This window comes from Paroedura picta, chromosome 3, assembly GCF_049243985.1.
Source record: "Paroedura picta isolate Pp20150507F chromosome 3, Ppicta_v3.0, whole genome shotgun sequence".
In the NCBI taxonomy this organism is placed as follows: domain Eukaryota; kingdom Metazoa; phylum Chordata; class Lepidosauria; order Squamata; family Gekkonidae; genus Paroedura; species Paroedura picta.
The window spans coordinates 116,705,824-116,722,588 of NC_135371.1; the positions used below are offsets into that span (position 1 = coordinate 116,705,824).

Here is a 16,765-nt window from a genome sequence, read left to right on the forward strand (position 1 = left end):
CTTCAGAAATTCAATTCAATGAAAGCCAGCTTGGTGTAGTGGTGGTCTCTAATCTGGGAAACCAGGTATGATTCCTCACTCCTCCTCCACATGCAACCAGCTGGGTGACCTTGGGCCATCCCCAGTTCTCTCCAGGCTCTCTCAGCCCCAACTACCTCACAGGGTGTCCTGTTGTGGGGAGAGGAAGCGAAGGGGATTGTAAGCCCCTTTGAGACTCCTTTAGGAATAAAAAGTGGGATACAAAAGAACAGCTCTTCTTCTACTGCACTTCTAGTGTATTGGCCAATAAGATCAAAGGAACACAGGTGACTCACTAGCATTCCACTCTTCATTAAAAGAGTCTGTTTAAAATCTTCTGTTTGGGGATTGAGTGTTTTCTTTTTGCTCAAGAGACCATGTGGTGTAGTGGTTAGAGTGACAAACGAGGACCTGGGACACCCAAGTTGGATTCCCTACTCTGCCATGGAAGCAATTGGGCGACCTTGGGCCAGTCATATGCTCTCTGCCTAGCTTACCTCACAGGGTTGTGGTGAAAGTACAATGGAGGACAGGAGAATGGTCCCCACTGGGGAGAAATGTGTGGAGCATAAATTAATTACCTAAATATATATTCCCCTCCAGCAAACTCAATTGGTACAAAATTTCTGGTTCCCCTTCAGACTTGAAACAAAAGAGCATTATTGATGCTCTTTAAAGCGAGTTCTACAAAGAACCACAGCTGCCTGCTTCTTACCTCGTTCAGAACAGCCTGGCCATCTGGCGCTGTCACTGAGTAATGGCTTCCATTCACCGGCAGCCGGACGTTCTGGATCACGAGGCGTGGCAGTGGATTGTAGACAAACACTACAAACTGCAAGGGCAAGAGGCAGCGTGCCAATCCAGGGCACACATCACAGGGCCCAGAAGCCCCCTGGGCTGGGTCTAGCCAGGAAACGCCCCAAAGAATAAGCCTGGCTCCTTACAGCTGACCGGGGAGGGCCCCCAATGGACTGAGGGATCAGTCTGTAATGCAGCCCACTTACCGTACGGGCAGCTTCAGTAAGTGGACAGACGCTGATGTTGAGATACGTGCAGAACACAAAGTTCTCCTTGCTGCCCCCAATGCTGGCCAGGGCATTACTGACCACAACCTGCAAAAAGGAAAGGATCACCAGGAGGAAGTCCCATCCCTGCCTCTGAGAATCTAGTGACAGAGAAAGACTACAAGAGGAACTCTTAGCGTGTGGGGGACGCAAATCCCCAGGGTCAGACTGGAGTCATGTGATACACAAGGCAGGGAGATCCTGTTTTTTAGCTTATTCTCAGTTTTTATCTTACGACATTTATATCCCCATGTGTAACTCAAAGCAGAGAGGTTGGAGTCCTGGGCACGGACGAGAAAGACTGCTGGACCACCGTGTTCTGTAGCCCCGTTTAAGTGTTGGCGCAGACTCCTTGGTGCCGGAGCTGACTATAACTAGGCCATCATTGCAGAGAAGGCTGACTTGTCAAGCTCCATGCAAGCACTAGAGGGTGCTCTTACAGGTGGCCACAGTGAAGGGAACAAAGGAGAAGAACAGCAGACTCTAATCTGGAGAACTGGGTTTGATTCCCTCCTGGGTGATCCTAAGCCAGTCACTGTTCTCTCAGAGCTCTCACCTACCTCATAGGGTGTTGTGGGAGACGAGGGGAGATGATCAGAAGCTGCTTTGAGACTCCTTCAGGTAGTACAAAGTGGGGTGTAAATCTTTTTGTGCAACTGAGTGACCTCCGGTGGTCCCTCTGCTGGTTCAGGCACGTACCTGGCAGTCCTCCCAGCCCCTTGACAGTTGCTTGGCGTAATCGTTGGTCACATGCTGCTTTGCTGTGCCGCTCACTGCATCGTGGTGCTGAGCAACTCCCATGGCCTTGCCTGCGAGGAGGGGATGGGGATGGTCATGGCACCTGGACCGAACCCCCCTTGGCCTTCAGCATCGAGAGCACAGGCAAGGCCCAGGGGGCACTCTCCCACTCACAAGGCCCACCCGTAAGCATCAAGTACTCTGAATCGGAGTGAAATGACTTCTGCCAGGAGCAGGCAGACATGTGGTCAGTTTTCCAGGCAGAGGGAAGAAAAGCCAGGGGATGGGGCACCAGACTGCGTGCAACTGGCATTTTTGTGCTCAGCAGTTGCACCAATTCTCATATTAACTTGGTGGTTTTCTGAAGGCTGTTTCCTCCCATGGCTTAGCCTGCACGCTTAAAAAAAGGGGGAGGGGTGGCACAAATCCCGAGATGGGATTGCCTCAGACTCACACAGGAGAAGCAGAGCAAAGGCCAATGTTTGCTCCCTTAGCAGGCAACTGACCTGCTTTGGCAGACCTATGAAGGGACAGAAACAGAGCCACAGTCTTCCCCTCCTCAGAACAAGGCATTGCCAAATGGCGGGCATACCCCGCAGGGGCCAGAGGCAAAGGCTTTGCTGGCAGCACAGAAGGGGAAACAGAGGCACGGAAGCCCTTGACTCCCTCACCCTCCAGAACAGGTACTTGTGGGAAGAGTGAGGAGATGGGATGGGAGGAAGAATAGGAGGCAGACCGCCAGGATTTCCCCCGCCTGGCAATAAGCAGCCCACAAGCCCTGTGTCCATATTCAGTCAAACTCTGATGGTAACAGAGGCAGAGCGAGAACAAGGGGAAGCCCCGCATATCTCACCACAAGACACCATGTGGTCATGAAGAGTCAGAGCGTCTCTCCGTGAGAGAGAAACGAGGACTCGGGAGTTACAGCCACTCAAAGTTTGTTGTGTCATGCAAAACAACCCCCCCCCCCCGCTGAAGAGGGGCATCTCTTGATATAAGTCACCCCCCCCAAGGCCAGGGGAGGGGAGGGGAGGCAGGCAATGCCTGCCATCCTCTTCTCAATAAAGGCATGGGGTGGTGATGGCAGCGGGTTTTCCCCAGACACCAGAGTACATGGGCCTTGAGAGCTAATGAGAAGTATTCGGGGAAATAAAAAACGGGACGTACTCGAGCACAGTAATGTAAAGCAAGGGGAGAGGAGAACCTTGTTTTTCTCAGCTACATGATCCATTTCACCTTCTGCCTGACATTTGAAAGGGATGAACTAGCAAATGAGGAATATAATCTTTGAGGGTTTCATCCCAACTGTGGGGGCCGTGGGGGGGGGGAGTGATGTTACAGGTATAGCTCTTGAAAATACCTATTGGATTGATTTCTTCATCTGAGTGACCTTTAAGACTAATATTTAAAAACATCAGCTCTAGCGTTTAGAAGGGCCCGTTTCTACTGGACCGTGGCCACCACTGGCCCCGATACAGAGGCTACGACCCTGGCCCGACTTCCTCACAATGCCCCTGATCCAGATCCCCCTTTTGTCCGCTCCCCTAAAGCCCAGCACAAATCAGACCAGGCCCTGAATGAAGCCGCTGGCAGGCTGTCACGGAAACTGCTGCAGCCGCAACTGGGGCTCTTGTCCCAATCTCAGCATGAGCTCAGAGTCAGGTCTGTCCTTTCCCACCCCACAAGCCCTCTCAGGATCTCACATACGCAGCTCAAAACTGCTGGAATTGCCGTAAGGCCCCACATTCGCTCGCATGCCCCCCAGCACCTCCAGCTGGTTGCAGACCTGCAAAAGGGAAAAGCAGTGTCAGGGTGTGGCATTCTTGACTGCTGGGGACAACCGTTTTATTGACTGACTCATCGTATGGCATGTGTGTCGTATAGCCGGGAGATCTGAGGATGGTCCGGCAGCCAGGCAAGGGATGCTTGGAGGTGGTTTGCCATTGCCAGCCTCTGCATCATGACCTTGGAGGAACTCCATTCAAATCCTTGGGGGTCTCCCATCCAAACACTAGCCAGGGCCTGCCCTGCTTAGCTTCCGAGATCTGACTTGCCTGGGCCATCTAGTACTGATGAGCACTGGCAGAGCCAGAACGGACAGAGCAAAAGGAGGGACTGAAGCTCAAGGAGTCCGTGGTCAAGACGGGATCCGAGCCTAGCACAGGCCGTTGCCTTTTTCCCAGCCTGGGGAGGGAGAACAACAATAAGGGTGTGCCTGCCAACCTGTAGGAAGTTGTTGCTGAGCCGCTCGTAACGTTTCAAAGCTGGCCGGCTGGTGAAATAGCCTGTCCAGAAATGGTGGGCGCCATCAGCATACGGAAAGAAGTCATCGTATTTCACGGACCTGTCGAAGGCAGAGTTCCATCAGCCAGATTCTACACAGAAAAGCCAGACACCTCCTGCAGCAGTGGGTCTTTGCAAAGGGTGGGTCACCATCTCCTGCCACCCAGAATCATCTCTAGGGCCAGCAAACAGCCAAGGAGAGGGGGCCAGGGTGGGACAAAGTGCTGCGACTCCCTCTTCCCCCATGGCTTTGCCCACTGCCTGTGGACTTCCCTGCCTCTGTCTCACTCATCTACAACACGGAAACAACATTGAACATCCCATGCTAGAATTAAATAAAACACTTGAGGGGAAAAAATCCAACCAAGGGCATAGAATGAGCTCCCTCTTAGCCTACGCAAAGATCTTGGTGCTAACTGCTAGCTCTTTGCCAGGATTTTGTACACTGAAGCTGTTGAGTTACTGGTTAACTTTTATACTCTCTCATAGATGGCAATCTCTCTGGCCTGTGGAACTGGACAGCTTTAGTAGGCCACCAAGATGTCCTCCCAAACATCTCGGCTGGGGAAAGGGTCCAGAATCCCTAGGATGAAGACCCCAGCAGCCTCCTTTCTTGACAAGGGGGACAGAGTCACTCCAAAGGGTTTGTCTTAGTGCAGCTGATTCCAGGACATCCTCTCATTTACCCAACACGTTCCCAATCTGGGGAAAGTTGAAGAGAGCCAGGGATAAGAAAGGACCAGAACAAGAGTTCAAAACAACAGCAGCAATGGAGGGCTTTGGGCCTATAACATCCCTGGCGACCCCCATTCTTTGGGGAACTCTGTTCTGACAGGAGCTTTCGGAAGCCTCTGAAGCCACTAGTTCTTGCAGCACTGAAACCCAGGCCATATCGGGGTGGCATCACCAGGGTAGGACTCAATTAAACATAAGTGTGGTGGAAAAGGGGAAGAGAGGGAGATGTGATTAAGCCCAAATCTTCCTGCTGCCAGAAGGATAGCACTGAAAGCCCAGCCAGCCCTCTCACCAGGACAGGTTGGCCTGATTCAGCTCCCACAGGTAGCAGCTTGGGGTAGAGTAGAGAACATGGACGTGGCTCCCATTGAGTTGCTGGAAGAGAGAAATGAGGAAATCAATAGGCAACCCTCCCCTGGGGAACTAAAAGGCTGCCCTGAGACATTCTGGTGCTGTGGGACAAGAGCAGGCCCAATGCCTGAAACCCTGAGTGTCCCTGTGCTCTCTGCCAATCTCTCGGGCCTCTTACTGGTAAGAACCTTGGCACAGCCTAACTCTCACCCTCTCTGCAGTATGCCAACTGAGTTGCTTCAACAGAATAAATACAGTTCAGAGGGGGAAAGGGAGAGAGAAGGGCAGGGGAGTGGGAGGAAGAAAGGCATGAAGATTTGAGGTAGGGCCTAGACAAAAAAACAAAAAACAGAAGTAGCTGTCAAGCAACATCGTGGAGCCTCCAGATAACCGAGCCCATTGCACAAACTGCAGAAACCATCTCTCTCCTTTTTTTAAAGGAAGAGAAAGAGCAGACAAGGAAAAAGGGTTCCTCCCCAAGCCCAAGGCTATCTGGAGTGAAACAAGGAGAACAGAATTGCTTTTCCTTTCCACTGTTTTGTTTCTGCCTGAAAAAAGGGGATTTGTGGGGAATGGAGGGGGTCTCCACACCTGTGTTGATGTATTTTGTAAGGTTTCTGGCTCACTTTTGGTGTGAAAGGGGAGCCTATAACTACACAACTTTGATGGTGTGAGTCAGTGAACAGCACCATTTAAAATCTGATTTACCCTTTCCATATATCTTATGGGGGACAAGATCCTTGGTCTCAACTTGACACACTGAATTGCTTTAAAACAATGTTTTTGTGAGAGAACTGGTGTTTTGATCTCTCCTAGCACTCCCCCTCCGCCCCTCAGAGCCAAGAAAGCTCTGTGGCTCCTTTCCAGGAGAGAAAACAAAGGTCCCAGGAAGCCAGGCTTACATGGGGATGGTCTGCATGCTTGGAGAGAGGCCAGGCTCTAATGCCAGAGTACCTGTGCATTGACGTGCTTGATCAGCTTGTCCATGTTCTTGTACCAGAGCTTGGCATTCTCATATTGGAAATCAGAGCCCATTGTCATGACAATGTGGTTGGTGCGATAGTGCTTGGACTGCAGGGAAGAGGGTTGAACACTGATAAAGTGATCAGCAGTGATCCCCTCCCCACCCTCAGAGGCTTGCCTTGTGCCCCAGCAAGTGGCCCATCATTTCCTCCTTTGCTGTCTTAGGCTTTGCTTCACCCCTCCTACCTTCTCTTCTGCCAACGTTATCTGGACTGACAGGACCAGACCTCATTTCCTTCCTCTCACCTGGGCAGCTGCCACCCCTAGAAAGTATGTCACTAGACTCTGGACATTGTTTTCATCACTGTCTTCATCCACAATGGGGTCATCGGAGCAGGACTGATCCCAGCAGAGAGACATAGGAGGATTGTAGCCATTGGGGAGGACACCTATGCCAAGAGGGAAGGAAAGGGCAGTGTGGGCTTGGGAAGTCTTCTGTCCCATCCACCCCATGTTTGTGGGAATATGCTAGATTGGCAGCTTGAATGGTAGAGTGGAGTATAAATCATGTCCTGCAGGGGCATTGGAGGAGATGTACATTTCACATACTCAGATCATGAACTTCCTGATATTTTTCAAATTATCACCTCCTGTGTCCTCATTGGTTCATTGGGAGACTTCCTGCTCTTTCAAACATCCTTCCTCCCTGCCTGCCTCCACAAAAGCAGCTGAAGGGAAGAATGACTGCAGACAACAGCTAGATCAGTTAGTTAGGACTCTCTTCTCTCTCCTTTCTACAAAAAGCTGTTTTTCTGCATAATAAAACTGTTTTATTCTTTAAGGAGCCTGGCGCTTTCTCTCTGCATGTTTAAACTCTGCCCACAAGCAGTTAGGCTTATAAACAGAGGAGGAGCACCTTTACTTAGAAGATGCCAAGAAGGCACCAATGTGCTGCTCAATAGCACTGAAGAGATTGTAGGCATGGCCTGGAATCCCCCCAGAATTACAACTCATCTCCACACTCCAGCTGTCCTGGATGAAATTGCAGAAAAGTAGATCAGAAGGATTCTACAGCATCACATTCTTGTTCAGCCTGTTCCCCAAATTCCAGCCTCCCCAGGTCCCCCCCCCCCCCCAAATTTCCAGGGATTTCCCAATCCAGAGCTGGCAGAGCTGGATTTCCCAATCCAGAGCTAGTAGAAAGGGAGGGAAAGAAATCAGTGGACCCAGGGTAGGAAGCCAATGTGCAAAATTGTGTGTTGGGTTTTGCATCAGTCTAGGGCAGGTGTTTTCAACATGGTTTTGTGAAACCCTGGGGTTTCTTGATGGTTTCCCAAATGGCTGGGAATTAATTTTGAATATATATTTAAAATGTGTTGAATATTTATTGGGTGATATGACCGTATGTGGTCATGTCAACTCCCCTGCCAATGATGGGCCTGGAGGGAGTGGGAAGGGGAGGGGCTTTGAGCAGGCATGTCCACAGCTCTGCTTCCCAACCATATTGTACACGATCGTGCCACTTCTGGGCTTTCTTGAAGCCTGAAGAATGTTTCAGGGGTTTCTCAGTGGCAAAAAAGTTGGGAAAGGCTGGTCCAGGGAAATACCAGTACAAACATGTGCCAGTTCCAGGGTGTGCGGACTTATCCCTCCTACTCACTACGTTACAACACCTACACAAGGTATGTTCCCCACCTCAAAAGAGGAACTCTCTATACAGCCCAAGGCAACACTGAGAGATGCACGCACATGCTATCCATGGGTTACACACTCACTGAGACAACTATATATTTAGCTGTGCTGGTGTTTGGAGAGGAGCAAACAGCACATGGCTGAATCAAAGACGCTCATCACTTTATTGGTCTGTCAGAAGATCCAGACCAGGATCACCTGCCCAGTCCTAACTGGACACAGGGACGCTTAGGGTTGCTGCTGTTTTTCAAAACGGGGACCTCATGGCAAGGCGACTTCAGTGACAACCATTTTCTTTCTAATTTTGTGATTATTTACATTTCCGTGGGATCAAATGTAGAGGTTCTGCAAGGCTCAGCATCACCTCCAATACAAGTGAGACCACTGAAGGAGAAACCTCCAACTCCAAAACCCTGGATGGTATCAATTTGCAGATGACAGCCAACCCTGTTTGTCCCCAGCTAAGCAGCCAAAGGCACCTTTGAACAAGAGTTCAAGAGGTCAAGTGACTGACGGAGACTAAGCTACAATCAAATCCTGACTAGAGAAACAGGCTGGGAACACAGATGTTCTGGAAGGGGCAGACTTCTTCATGAGATCAAGAGAAACCGTTTTTCAAATCAGGAAAAGTCTTTCAGGGTGCTCCAGGATTTAGTCTGGGGATCAGAAAAGTAGGGTGGTGCTGCTGTGACGCTTTACATCTATCGTACATTATCCTTCTTCTGGAGATGGTGGACGTGGCCATGATGATCCACATGCCTGAAAGTTCTTGGCTAGATTAAAGTGCTCTGCGTGTGACTGCCCTTCAAGACAATCTGGAAGCTACCACTGAAAGTGCACAAGCCCATCGGGCCTTCTCAGCGGGAATGAGGACTCCAGCACCGACGGATGTGCTTGGCTTTGCTCCTGCAGTGCTGGAGATTGCAGAAACAAGCTTGGTCACTTGGGTTGGCATAATTTTCTCCCTACATTTCTCCCACTGTCCAGACACCTCGCTTTTTGAAGAAAAACATTTCTAGTGCTTCCACTGGACAGGTAAAAAATCCAGCTCCCTAACATCTTGCAACTGTCTTCTTCTGGCCCCAGGGATGCATGCCTGGCCTCAAGGCCAGGGCCCTTTCGGTCCTGGCCCCTACCTGGTAGAATGAGCTCCCAGAGGAGTTGCGGCCCCTGCGGGAGCTTTTGGTATTCTGCAGGGCCTGCAAAACTGAGCTCTTTGGCCAGGTCTATGGTTGAGGCTGGGCGGCCAGGTAGACTGGGGGGGGACCCCCATAGAAATGGCAGTGGCAAATTCCATCTGCATCCTCTTCCTCCCTCCCCCTCTAGATATTGGGGTTATGTTAGAGCTGGGGCGAATTTGCCGCTGTATCACAAGGGTTTTTATATATGTAATTTTTTCCTTATGTCTGTTTTAAGGGGATTTTTATCAGGGTTTATTCAGATGACTGTAACCCACCGTGAACCTTTGGGGAGCAGCGGGCAATAAACTGAATAAACAAACAAACATTCTGACTGACCATAACCCATCCAAGACAAGTACATTTTCATGGACAGGTTTGAAGGAAAATTTTAAGCAGGATTCAGTAATGCCTAAGCATTCCTGTTCCACCTGTCTCCTGACTACCTTTGCATGTTGCCTTATCTCTGCAGAATCTATTCCTGTTGTTGTTGTTGTTCTTTTTTTAAAGCTCTTTCCCAGTTTTCCAGACATTCATGCAGAGGGACCCAAGAATCAACTTCTGAACTGGAGCCCATTTAACCCCCAACTGCCTAACTCCTCTTTTGCTTCCAGATATTACCAGAGCCAGTTACTGGAAGATCCTCTGCAGGGGTGGCCAAACCAAATGTCCATGAGCTGCAATTCCCAGCATGCAGGAAATTGTAGTCAAACTTTACTACAGTCGTTCAGACCAAGTTATATGAAGATTATACATAAAAGGGAATTGTGGTCCATGGACATTTGGAGAGCTGCAGTTGGGCCACCCTTGATAGAGGCAAGAGATTAACACATTTTCTAGGGGAACAAAACCACATCTGCACTAGTTAAACAGGCAAGTGGGCTGATGCTTGGGAATGAGGATCCCAAAACCAGACAAAGAGAGACTTCGGAACTGGCTCCTGCTCACCAGTGAAGAGATCGGCCATGGGGGGCGTTAGACTCCCACTTGCACGCCACACCTGCTCCATCTCGCGCACTGCCTCGCGCTGGGCCTTGTCCTGATAGTCGATGCGACCCAGGAAGAAACCGTCATAGCCCATCTGGGCAAAAAAGACAATTAAGGTGTTTGAGAGGCAGAAGAAAGGATGCAAACTGAATCAGAGAATCCCAGCCATGAGAGCAGAAGGCCAGACAAAGCTCAGTGACCAATTTGCCGGTTTAAGACAAGAACGCCAATTACATCACACATACGGATGTGGGGGGGGGGGCAGACGGTATTCTGGGGGGTTGGGTATATTGAACTCTGAAAATATCCATATTTCCTGGTATGGTAGTGGGATTTGGGAAAATCAGGAAATACAGCTATTTTTTTAGTTCAATATATTGGAACCCCAAAAATACCGGTATAGTATTGGGATTCAGAAAATATTAAGGAATGCTGAATTTTTTTTGTTAAAAGGCATTTAAAGGGACCAAAATTTATTTAAATTGCATCCAAGCTATGGCTTGGACTAGTGTCTGAGTCTGAGGCATTTAAAGGGACTGAGATCTCTTTAAAGGCCTTGAAGTCAGAGACCCAGACTTCACTCTTGACTTGAAACCATTTTAAAGCACCTGGCAGCAGGAGTGGTCTCGGGGATCTGAATGGGGATGGGGGACACATCCCCTCCCCACTCGGACCCAGTTACTTCAAAGCTTCTGCCGCCAGGTGCTCTGACATGTCCACCAGCAGAAGCTGCCCCTGGATCTCTGTTTATGCAGACCTGAGCTGAGGTTATTCTATAGTCAATGTTTGTCTTGGAAAATACCAAAAAACCCAGGAAGGCTGTTTCTCAGTGTTTTTCCTGGCTTGGCTAAACTGAATGCACATACCTAGTTGCACAGCAACATGTGGGCAGGGAGAGATGCAGTCATTCTGCAGGACATGCACCTGTTCTGGAAGTGTGGGCTGACCTGTGCAAACAGCGATGCCTGCTCCCGGCTGTGCCCAAAAGGGTCAATGTGCCAGGCCACTCGGGGCCGGCCGCACTCGCCAAAAGTCTCTTTCAGGAATTGGAGCCCAAGGCTCATTTGATCAATGACAGATGAATAGTGTGCAGCTGCCTCATCATTCATGCACCAGCCGCCATTCACAAACTCCAAGCGCCCTGCAGAGAGGGAAAGCATGTTAGTCTGGAGAAGATGCAGGCAATGCTTCACTGCAGCTCTGCTGAAGAGGGCAGGCCCATAAAACACAACTGAGAAGACAACACCACCACCCCGCCCCCACTAAAATGGGAACCTGGGGGAGATCAGTGCTCTACATGAAGGGAGAGGAAGGAACTGCAGATTCACACCTGCATGCAAACATAATGTGACAATAGGAAAAACAGAGGACTGTCTCAGGTAACTCAAACCAAGAAGAAAAGACCTATCCTTATAGCATTAAACAATAGTAAAGAATGTTTTTAAACAATGCCCTTTCTTGAGTTTACTTTTAGCTTATTTCATTCCAAGGAAGTCAGCCAGAACAGTTTTCCAGATAAAATCTGTTTTCTATTATTTTTTCCTCAGGGACAAGTCCCCTCTTCTTTTACATGCAATAAATCTAAGTAGTGTTTCTTCCACAATCTCAATACAAGTAGTAATATAAATTGGCCGATGGCTCAAAATAGTATGGCTGACGTGCTGCAAGGATAGGCCTTTTCTTCTTGGTTTGTGCCAACATAATGTCGCTAGGGACAGCACAGGGCTCTGCAGGAGGGATGTACTATTACACCCTCCCCTCCACATTTCTCCCATCGTATCACCCACCATGGCCCTCCACTGCCATGAAGGACGAAGCACTCATGGGCTGTATTTCTGTTCATGGGTGTCGAGCAGTGAATTAAAAAGGCCAAGACCAAATTCTGGCAATGCAGCTGCAAGCAGAAGTCTTTTCCCATCTCCGTAGTTGGAAATCTTGAACTAGTTCTGGTGGCCCGGAATCCAGCCTTGCCTTTCCCCTCAGGCATGCTCACCCCTCTCCCTCACCCCCTTCAGCAGAGACCTCTGTGCGCATTTAAGGGCAAAGCGACATCCAATGAGTCCGACACTCTTCACCCATCCTTACCCTCAGCAACAAGTTGCCGCACAGCCTGGCGAGTGTCTTCTGTCTGCAGCTCCCACCAGCGGACAAAGAAGGCCACTTCGACATAGATGAACCGCCTGTTGCGGTCAGTCAACAGCTCAGAAATGACAGAGTCGAGGATGTACTGCACCCCAGCGTGCTGGATGTCATTACGGACTGAAAGGGCACAGACATGAGAGGCAGCTGAGCAGGAGTACCCAAGGCCAAACCAGGGCCCTCCCCTTTCCACGGAGTGCCACCTCCAACCGCTGACACTACTCCACAGGGGAAGAAGGCCCAATGCTCACTGGCTCATCTATTGCCCCCCTCAGCCAAATGGTTATCACGGCCAGTTTCTAGGCCTCCATCCCCACGCCCGCCCTCTTTCATCCATGAAGCAGTACCATGCCACCTCAGGACTCTCCTCAACCGCAAGATGCGGAAGGCAGGCTTATATTTCCAGGGACTTTGTTCTGCCCTTGGCTGGCAAAATCCACCCACGTGAGCATGGCCTTCAAAACAGGAAGGTTTAATTGCACACGGTGGAGGAAGAGAACACCAAAGCCTTTTCAGCAGCAGCACTTATCCACGCAGAGTTGATGCTGAACGGCACAGTAGCATTTGAGTGCTCAGCAGGATTACTGATTTGTTGCAGGGCATGTGTACGGCCCAGCCAGGAGGTCCGAGGATTGTCTGGCAGCCCGGCAAAGGATGTGGTGGTTTGTCATTTCCTGCCTCTACGGCATGACTCCTAGAATTCTTTAGAAGAACTACCACCCATCCAAATACTAGCTGGGCTCAGTCCTGCTTGGCTTCTGAGATCTCATGGGATTGGACTTGCAGAAAACTGGAGGAAAAAAGTCCAGGCCTGAACACCCATCAGCCAGTGGCAGCGTACAACTCTGACCCATCGCCAACTGATGAACCAGCCAGAGGCCTCTGCCATACCTGTGTGCCCACCTCCCTACGGTGTGCAGAGCCGCGTAACAGGGGTGCCAAGGAAGCTAGAGCCTTCTGCACAGCCTCCCGTGCAGAGCCAGGGGTGCCACAGGCCTCCACCCTGCCTGCCTCTGCCTTATAGTCCTCATTATTAGTTCGCATTAATGTACTTAAATGTTAGACCATTGAAGAAGACCCCAAGAGGGATTGAAATGCATATGGTTTTTGTCATTTATCCACGTGTCAATATGTTTTGGATTTGTGCAACAGGGTGTGATTAATTTATCTTTATTTATTTATTATTGTATTTATATACTGCCGAAGGCTCAGGGCAGTTTACATGAAACAGGAACAATACAGGTAATTCCATTTGTAATAACATGGTAATAACAATAACATTAACATAGTAATAATAATAACATTATAGAATACTGCAAAGAGTATTGAATTCAACTCATACTGAGGCCCAGTGGGTTGGATGAATTTGTAGTGGTTGTCATTGGAGGGAGGCTTGGGAGCCAATGGGAAGCGGTGGTTCGAGTCAACCTCAACCAAATGCCTGGCGAAGGAGCTCCCTTTCGCAGGCCCCTGTGGAACTGTTCAAGACCTGTCAGGGCACTGATCTCCTTGGGGAGCTCATTCCACCAGGTGAGGGCCGGGATGGAGAAAGCTCTGTCCCTGGTTGAGGTCAAATGGGCTTCCTTGGGTCCAGGGACCATCAGGAGGTTGGAAGAGTAAAGTGCAAGGCTCTTTGAGGGGTGTTGGCAGAAAGGCGATCCCTTAGGTACACTGGGCCCAGGCCATGCGTGGCCTTAAAGGTGATAACCAAAACCTTAAGACTGATCTGGAATTTGACCAGAAGCAGCGCAGCTGCTGGATCATGGGCTGGATGTGGGACCTCCTAGGCGTTGCTATGAGGACCCTGGCTGCTGCATTTGACCAGTTGTAGTTTCCGGATCAAGGATAATGGCAGGCCGGTGTAGAACGAGTTGCAGAAGTCCAGTCTAGAGGTGATCATGGATCACTGTGGCTAGGTGTTCCGGAGCCAAGTAGGGTGCTAATAGTTTGGCTTGGTGATGGTAGTAAATACCAGCAATGCTATCATCATGATCTGAGCCTCCATTGAGATGGAGGCATCAAGAATCACCCCCAGGTTCCTAGTGGAGTGGGCCACTGATAGCCATACTCCATCAAGGTTGGGTAGGTGCACTTCCTTACTTGGGCCTTTCCTGCCCGGTCATAGACCTTTGTCTTTGAAGGGTTGAGCTTCAGACGACTCTGCTTAAGCCACCCCATCACTGCTTCCAGGCATCTGGCTAATGTTTCTGAGGGAGAGTCAGGGCAGCCATCCATCAGGAGGAAGAGCTGGGTGTCATCAGCATATTGGTGGCAACCCAGCCCAAACCTCTGCACCAGTTGGGCAAGAGAGTGCATAAAGTTGTTAAATAGAATTGGAGAACTGCCCCCTGGGGGACTCTGCAAGCCAGTTGGCCCCGGCTTGATGAGCTCTCTCCTAATGCTACCCTCTGTCCACCATTCCGGAGAAAGGAGATCAGCCACTGAAGGGCAGTCCCTCTGATTCCGGCATTGGCAAGGCAGTGAGCTAAAAGTTCATGGTCAGCTGCGTTGAACGCTGCTGAGAGATCTAATAATATAAGCAGTGTCAACCCGCCCAGGTCCAACTGGCGATGGAGGTTGTCCATCAGGGTGACTAATGCTGTCTCTACCCCATGGCCAGGCCAGAAACCTGAATGGTATGGGTCTAGGACTGAAGCTTCTTCCATGTATGTTGACAGTTGGTCTGCGACAGCCTTTTCAAGCATCTTCCCCAGAAACGCTAAATGTGAGATGGGGCGGTAGTTGGATTGCTGTTGCAGGTCCAGAGAAGGTTTTTTGTATAGCAGGTGAACCACTGCCTCTTTTAGTCCCTCCGGGAATTCTCCTGTTGAAAGGGAGAGGTTGATTATCTCCCAGAGGGGCTACTACTCTTGTGTCCTATGTTTTAAGTAGCCATGATGGACATGGATCTAGAGAGCAAGTGGTTGGCTTCTCTGCCTTTAGCAACTTCAGTAGTGTGAGTCGTCTGAAGTTACTCAGTAAACTCTCCAAAGACGGCCAAGGAGCCTGTAGTTCACTTTCTGTGTCTAAAGTATGAGGGAGGTTGTGGTGGAGTGTCAAGATTTTATCTGCAAAGTGACTTGCAAAGGCCTTGCAGCTGATGTCCAACTGGTTATTATTTTGGTGCTGTTCCTCTAGGGTGGTAAGATGTTGATATTTTAATATTTTATACGTGCACATGAATTATAATAAATATATTTGCATTTTAATATATATTTTTCTGCTGCTCAACCTATCAGGTTCCTAAAAGGGCATTCTTGCCCCGAACACCTGGGATGGCCTTAGGTCTTCTTTTCCTCTCAGACTTATTTGGAATACAGCAGAATTACGCTGGCCTGCCTTACAGAGCTGTTGGGAGGAGTACTGTAAGCACCCATCCCAAGTATTCTCAGACCTTGCAGCAGATTTTTGGCCACTCTACTGAGCAAGCATGAAACGTGCTTAAGAAGACTTTCTTAGGCTTAAGATCAGATGTGCGATAGTAAGAAGAGAGGAAACTGTTTTTTGTACCTTGCTTTTTACTCTCTTAAGGAGTCTCAAAGTGGCTTACAAACACCTTTCCCTTCCTCTTTCCACAACAGAAATCCTGTGAGTTAGGTGGGGCTGAGAGAGCTCTGAGAGAACTGAGACTGGCTGTCAGCCGGCTGGCTGCATGTGGAAGAGGAGTGGAAATTAGAAGACGCCACTCTTGACGACAACATCAAGCTGGCTCTAAGATAAGGAGCCTTATGATTCACTGACAAGGAGATACAGGGCTTGGCTCTCCTAGAGAATCACTGGCATGGTTTACTTAATCTGACCAAAAGACTGGAGGAGCACATACCTGCTCCACCCTGCACACAGTCAGCCTTGGCACTGATGCCAGACCTCAAAGGCCAGCAAAAGGGCTTTTGTCTGCCCACGTCATTAAGCCTTCTTGGTCCTAACAGCACTGCTGGAGCCATACTGAGTCAACCCCCTCCCCCCCTCCCCAGGAAGCTTGCCCAGCTGCTGCCACTCACCTCCAAAATAATACTGATCCACCGTCTTCAGCCAGCCCACATCATCGTGTGTGTGCGGGATAAGATGGACATTGAGCATGTTGGGTTTTGTCACAGGGCAGGACTAAAAAAAGCAGAGAGGGAGGGTCAGGGTGCTTCTCAGAGCTAAGTGACACAGCAAAACACTCACAAACCACCACAAGGAAGCCCTGGTCAGCTGAAAAGGCAACTCTGGAGGAAGGGGGAAAAGCCCTCCCTGAGAGCTAGTTTAATGCTACTACTGATTAAGTGAGTCATAGGAAGCTAGTGGCCAGCTGAGGACTCCCCTATAAGGTTCCTTACCCAATGGCTTCAAATTGCCTTTTCTACAAGCAGAGAAGCACAACGTAAAAATGTCAGAACAGCCAAAAAGAAGGCCTTGTACAATCCTGCTCATAGTGTGCATTGGGAAACAATTCTGATCTACTAGGTAAGTCAAGGGGAGGGAGACATTCTTGGCACTCCCATTTCTTAGCTGGAATGGGATTTGACAGAATATAATCAACAAAGGCTGCATGCCCAAATTCTCCAGGTTCTCCTGCTGAGAAGGTGGCATGCCCTAGTACTAACAGCAGGACAGCCAAAGTCCTGTCTGCTT

At 49.6% G+C, this 16,765-nt stretch overlaps 1 protein-coding gene across 1 annotated transcript in view; it reads right to left on the minus strand.

Moving 5' to 3' along the window:
• MAN2B1 (mannosidase alpha class 2B member 1) overlaps positions 1–16,765 on the minus strand; it is a 32,625-nt gene that overhangs the window by 12,816 nt on the left and 3,044 nt on the right. Inside the window, exons 2-13 of the mRNA XM_077327273.1 lie at positions 16,150–16,252; positions 12,095–12,268; positions 10,957–11,150; positions 9,971–10,103; positions 6,459–6,601; positions 6,144–6,260; positions 5,131–5,213; positions 4,044–4,164; positions 3,528–3,606; positions 1,782–1,891; positions 1,023–1,130; positions 734–850 (exon numbers count right to left, since the gene is read on the minus strand). Coding sequence (XP_077183388.1) covers positions 734–850; positions 1,023–1,130; positions 1,782–1,891; positions 3,528–3,606; positions 4,044–4,164; positions 5,131–5,213; positions 6,144–6,260; positions 6,459–6,601; positions 9,971–10,103; positions 10,957–11,150; positions 12,095–12,268; positions 16,150–16,252 — 1,482 coding nt within the window. The remainder of the gene's footprint in view (positions 1–733; positions 851–1,022; positions 1,131–1,781; positions 1,892–3,527; positions 3,607–4,043; positions 4,165–5,130; positions 5,214–6,143; positions 6,261–6,458; positions 6,602–9,970; positions 10,104–10,956; positions 11,151–12,094; positions 12,269–16,149; positions 16,253–16,765) is intronic.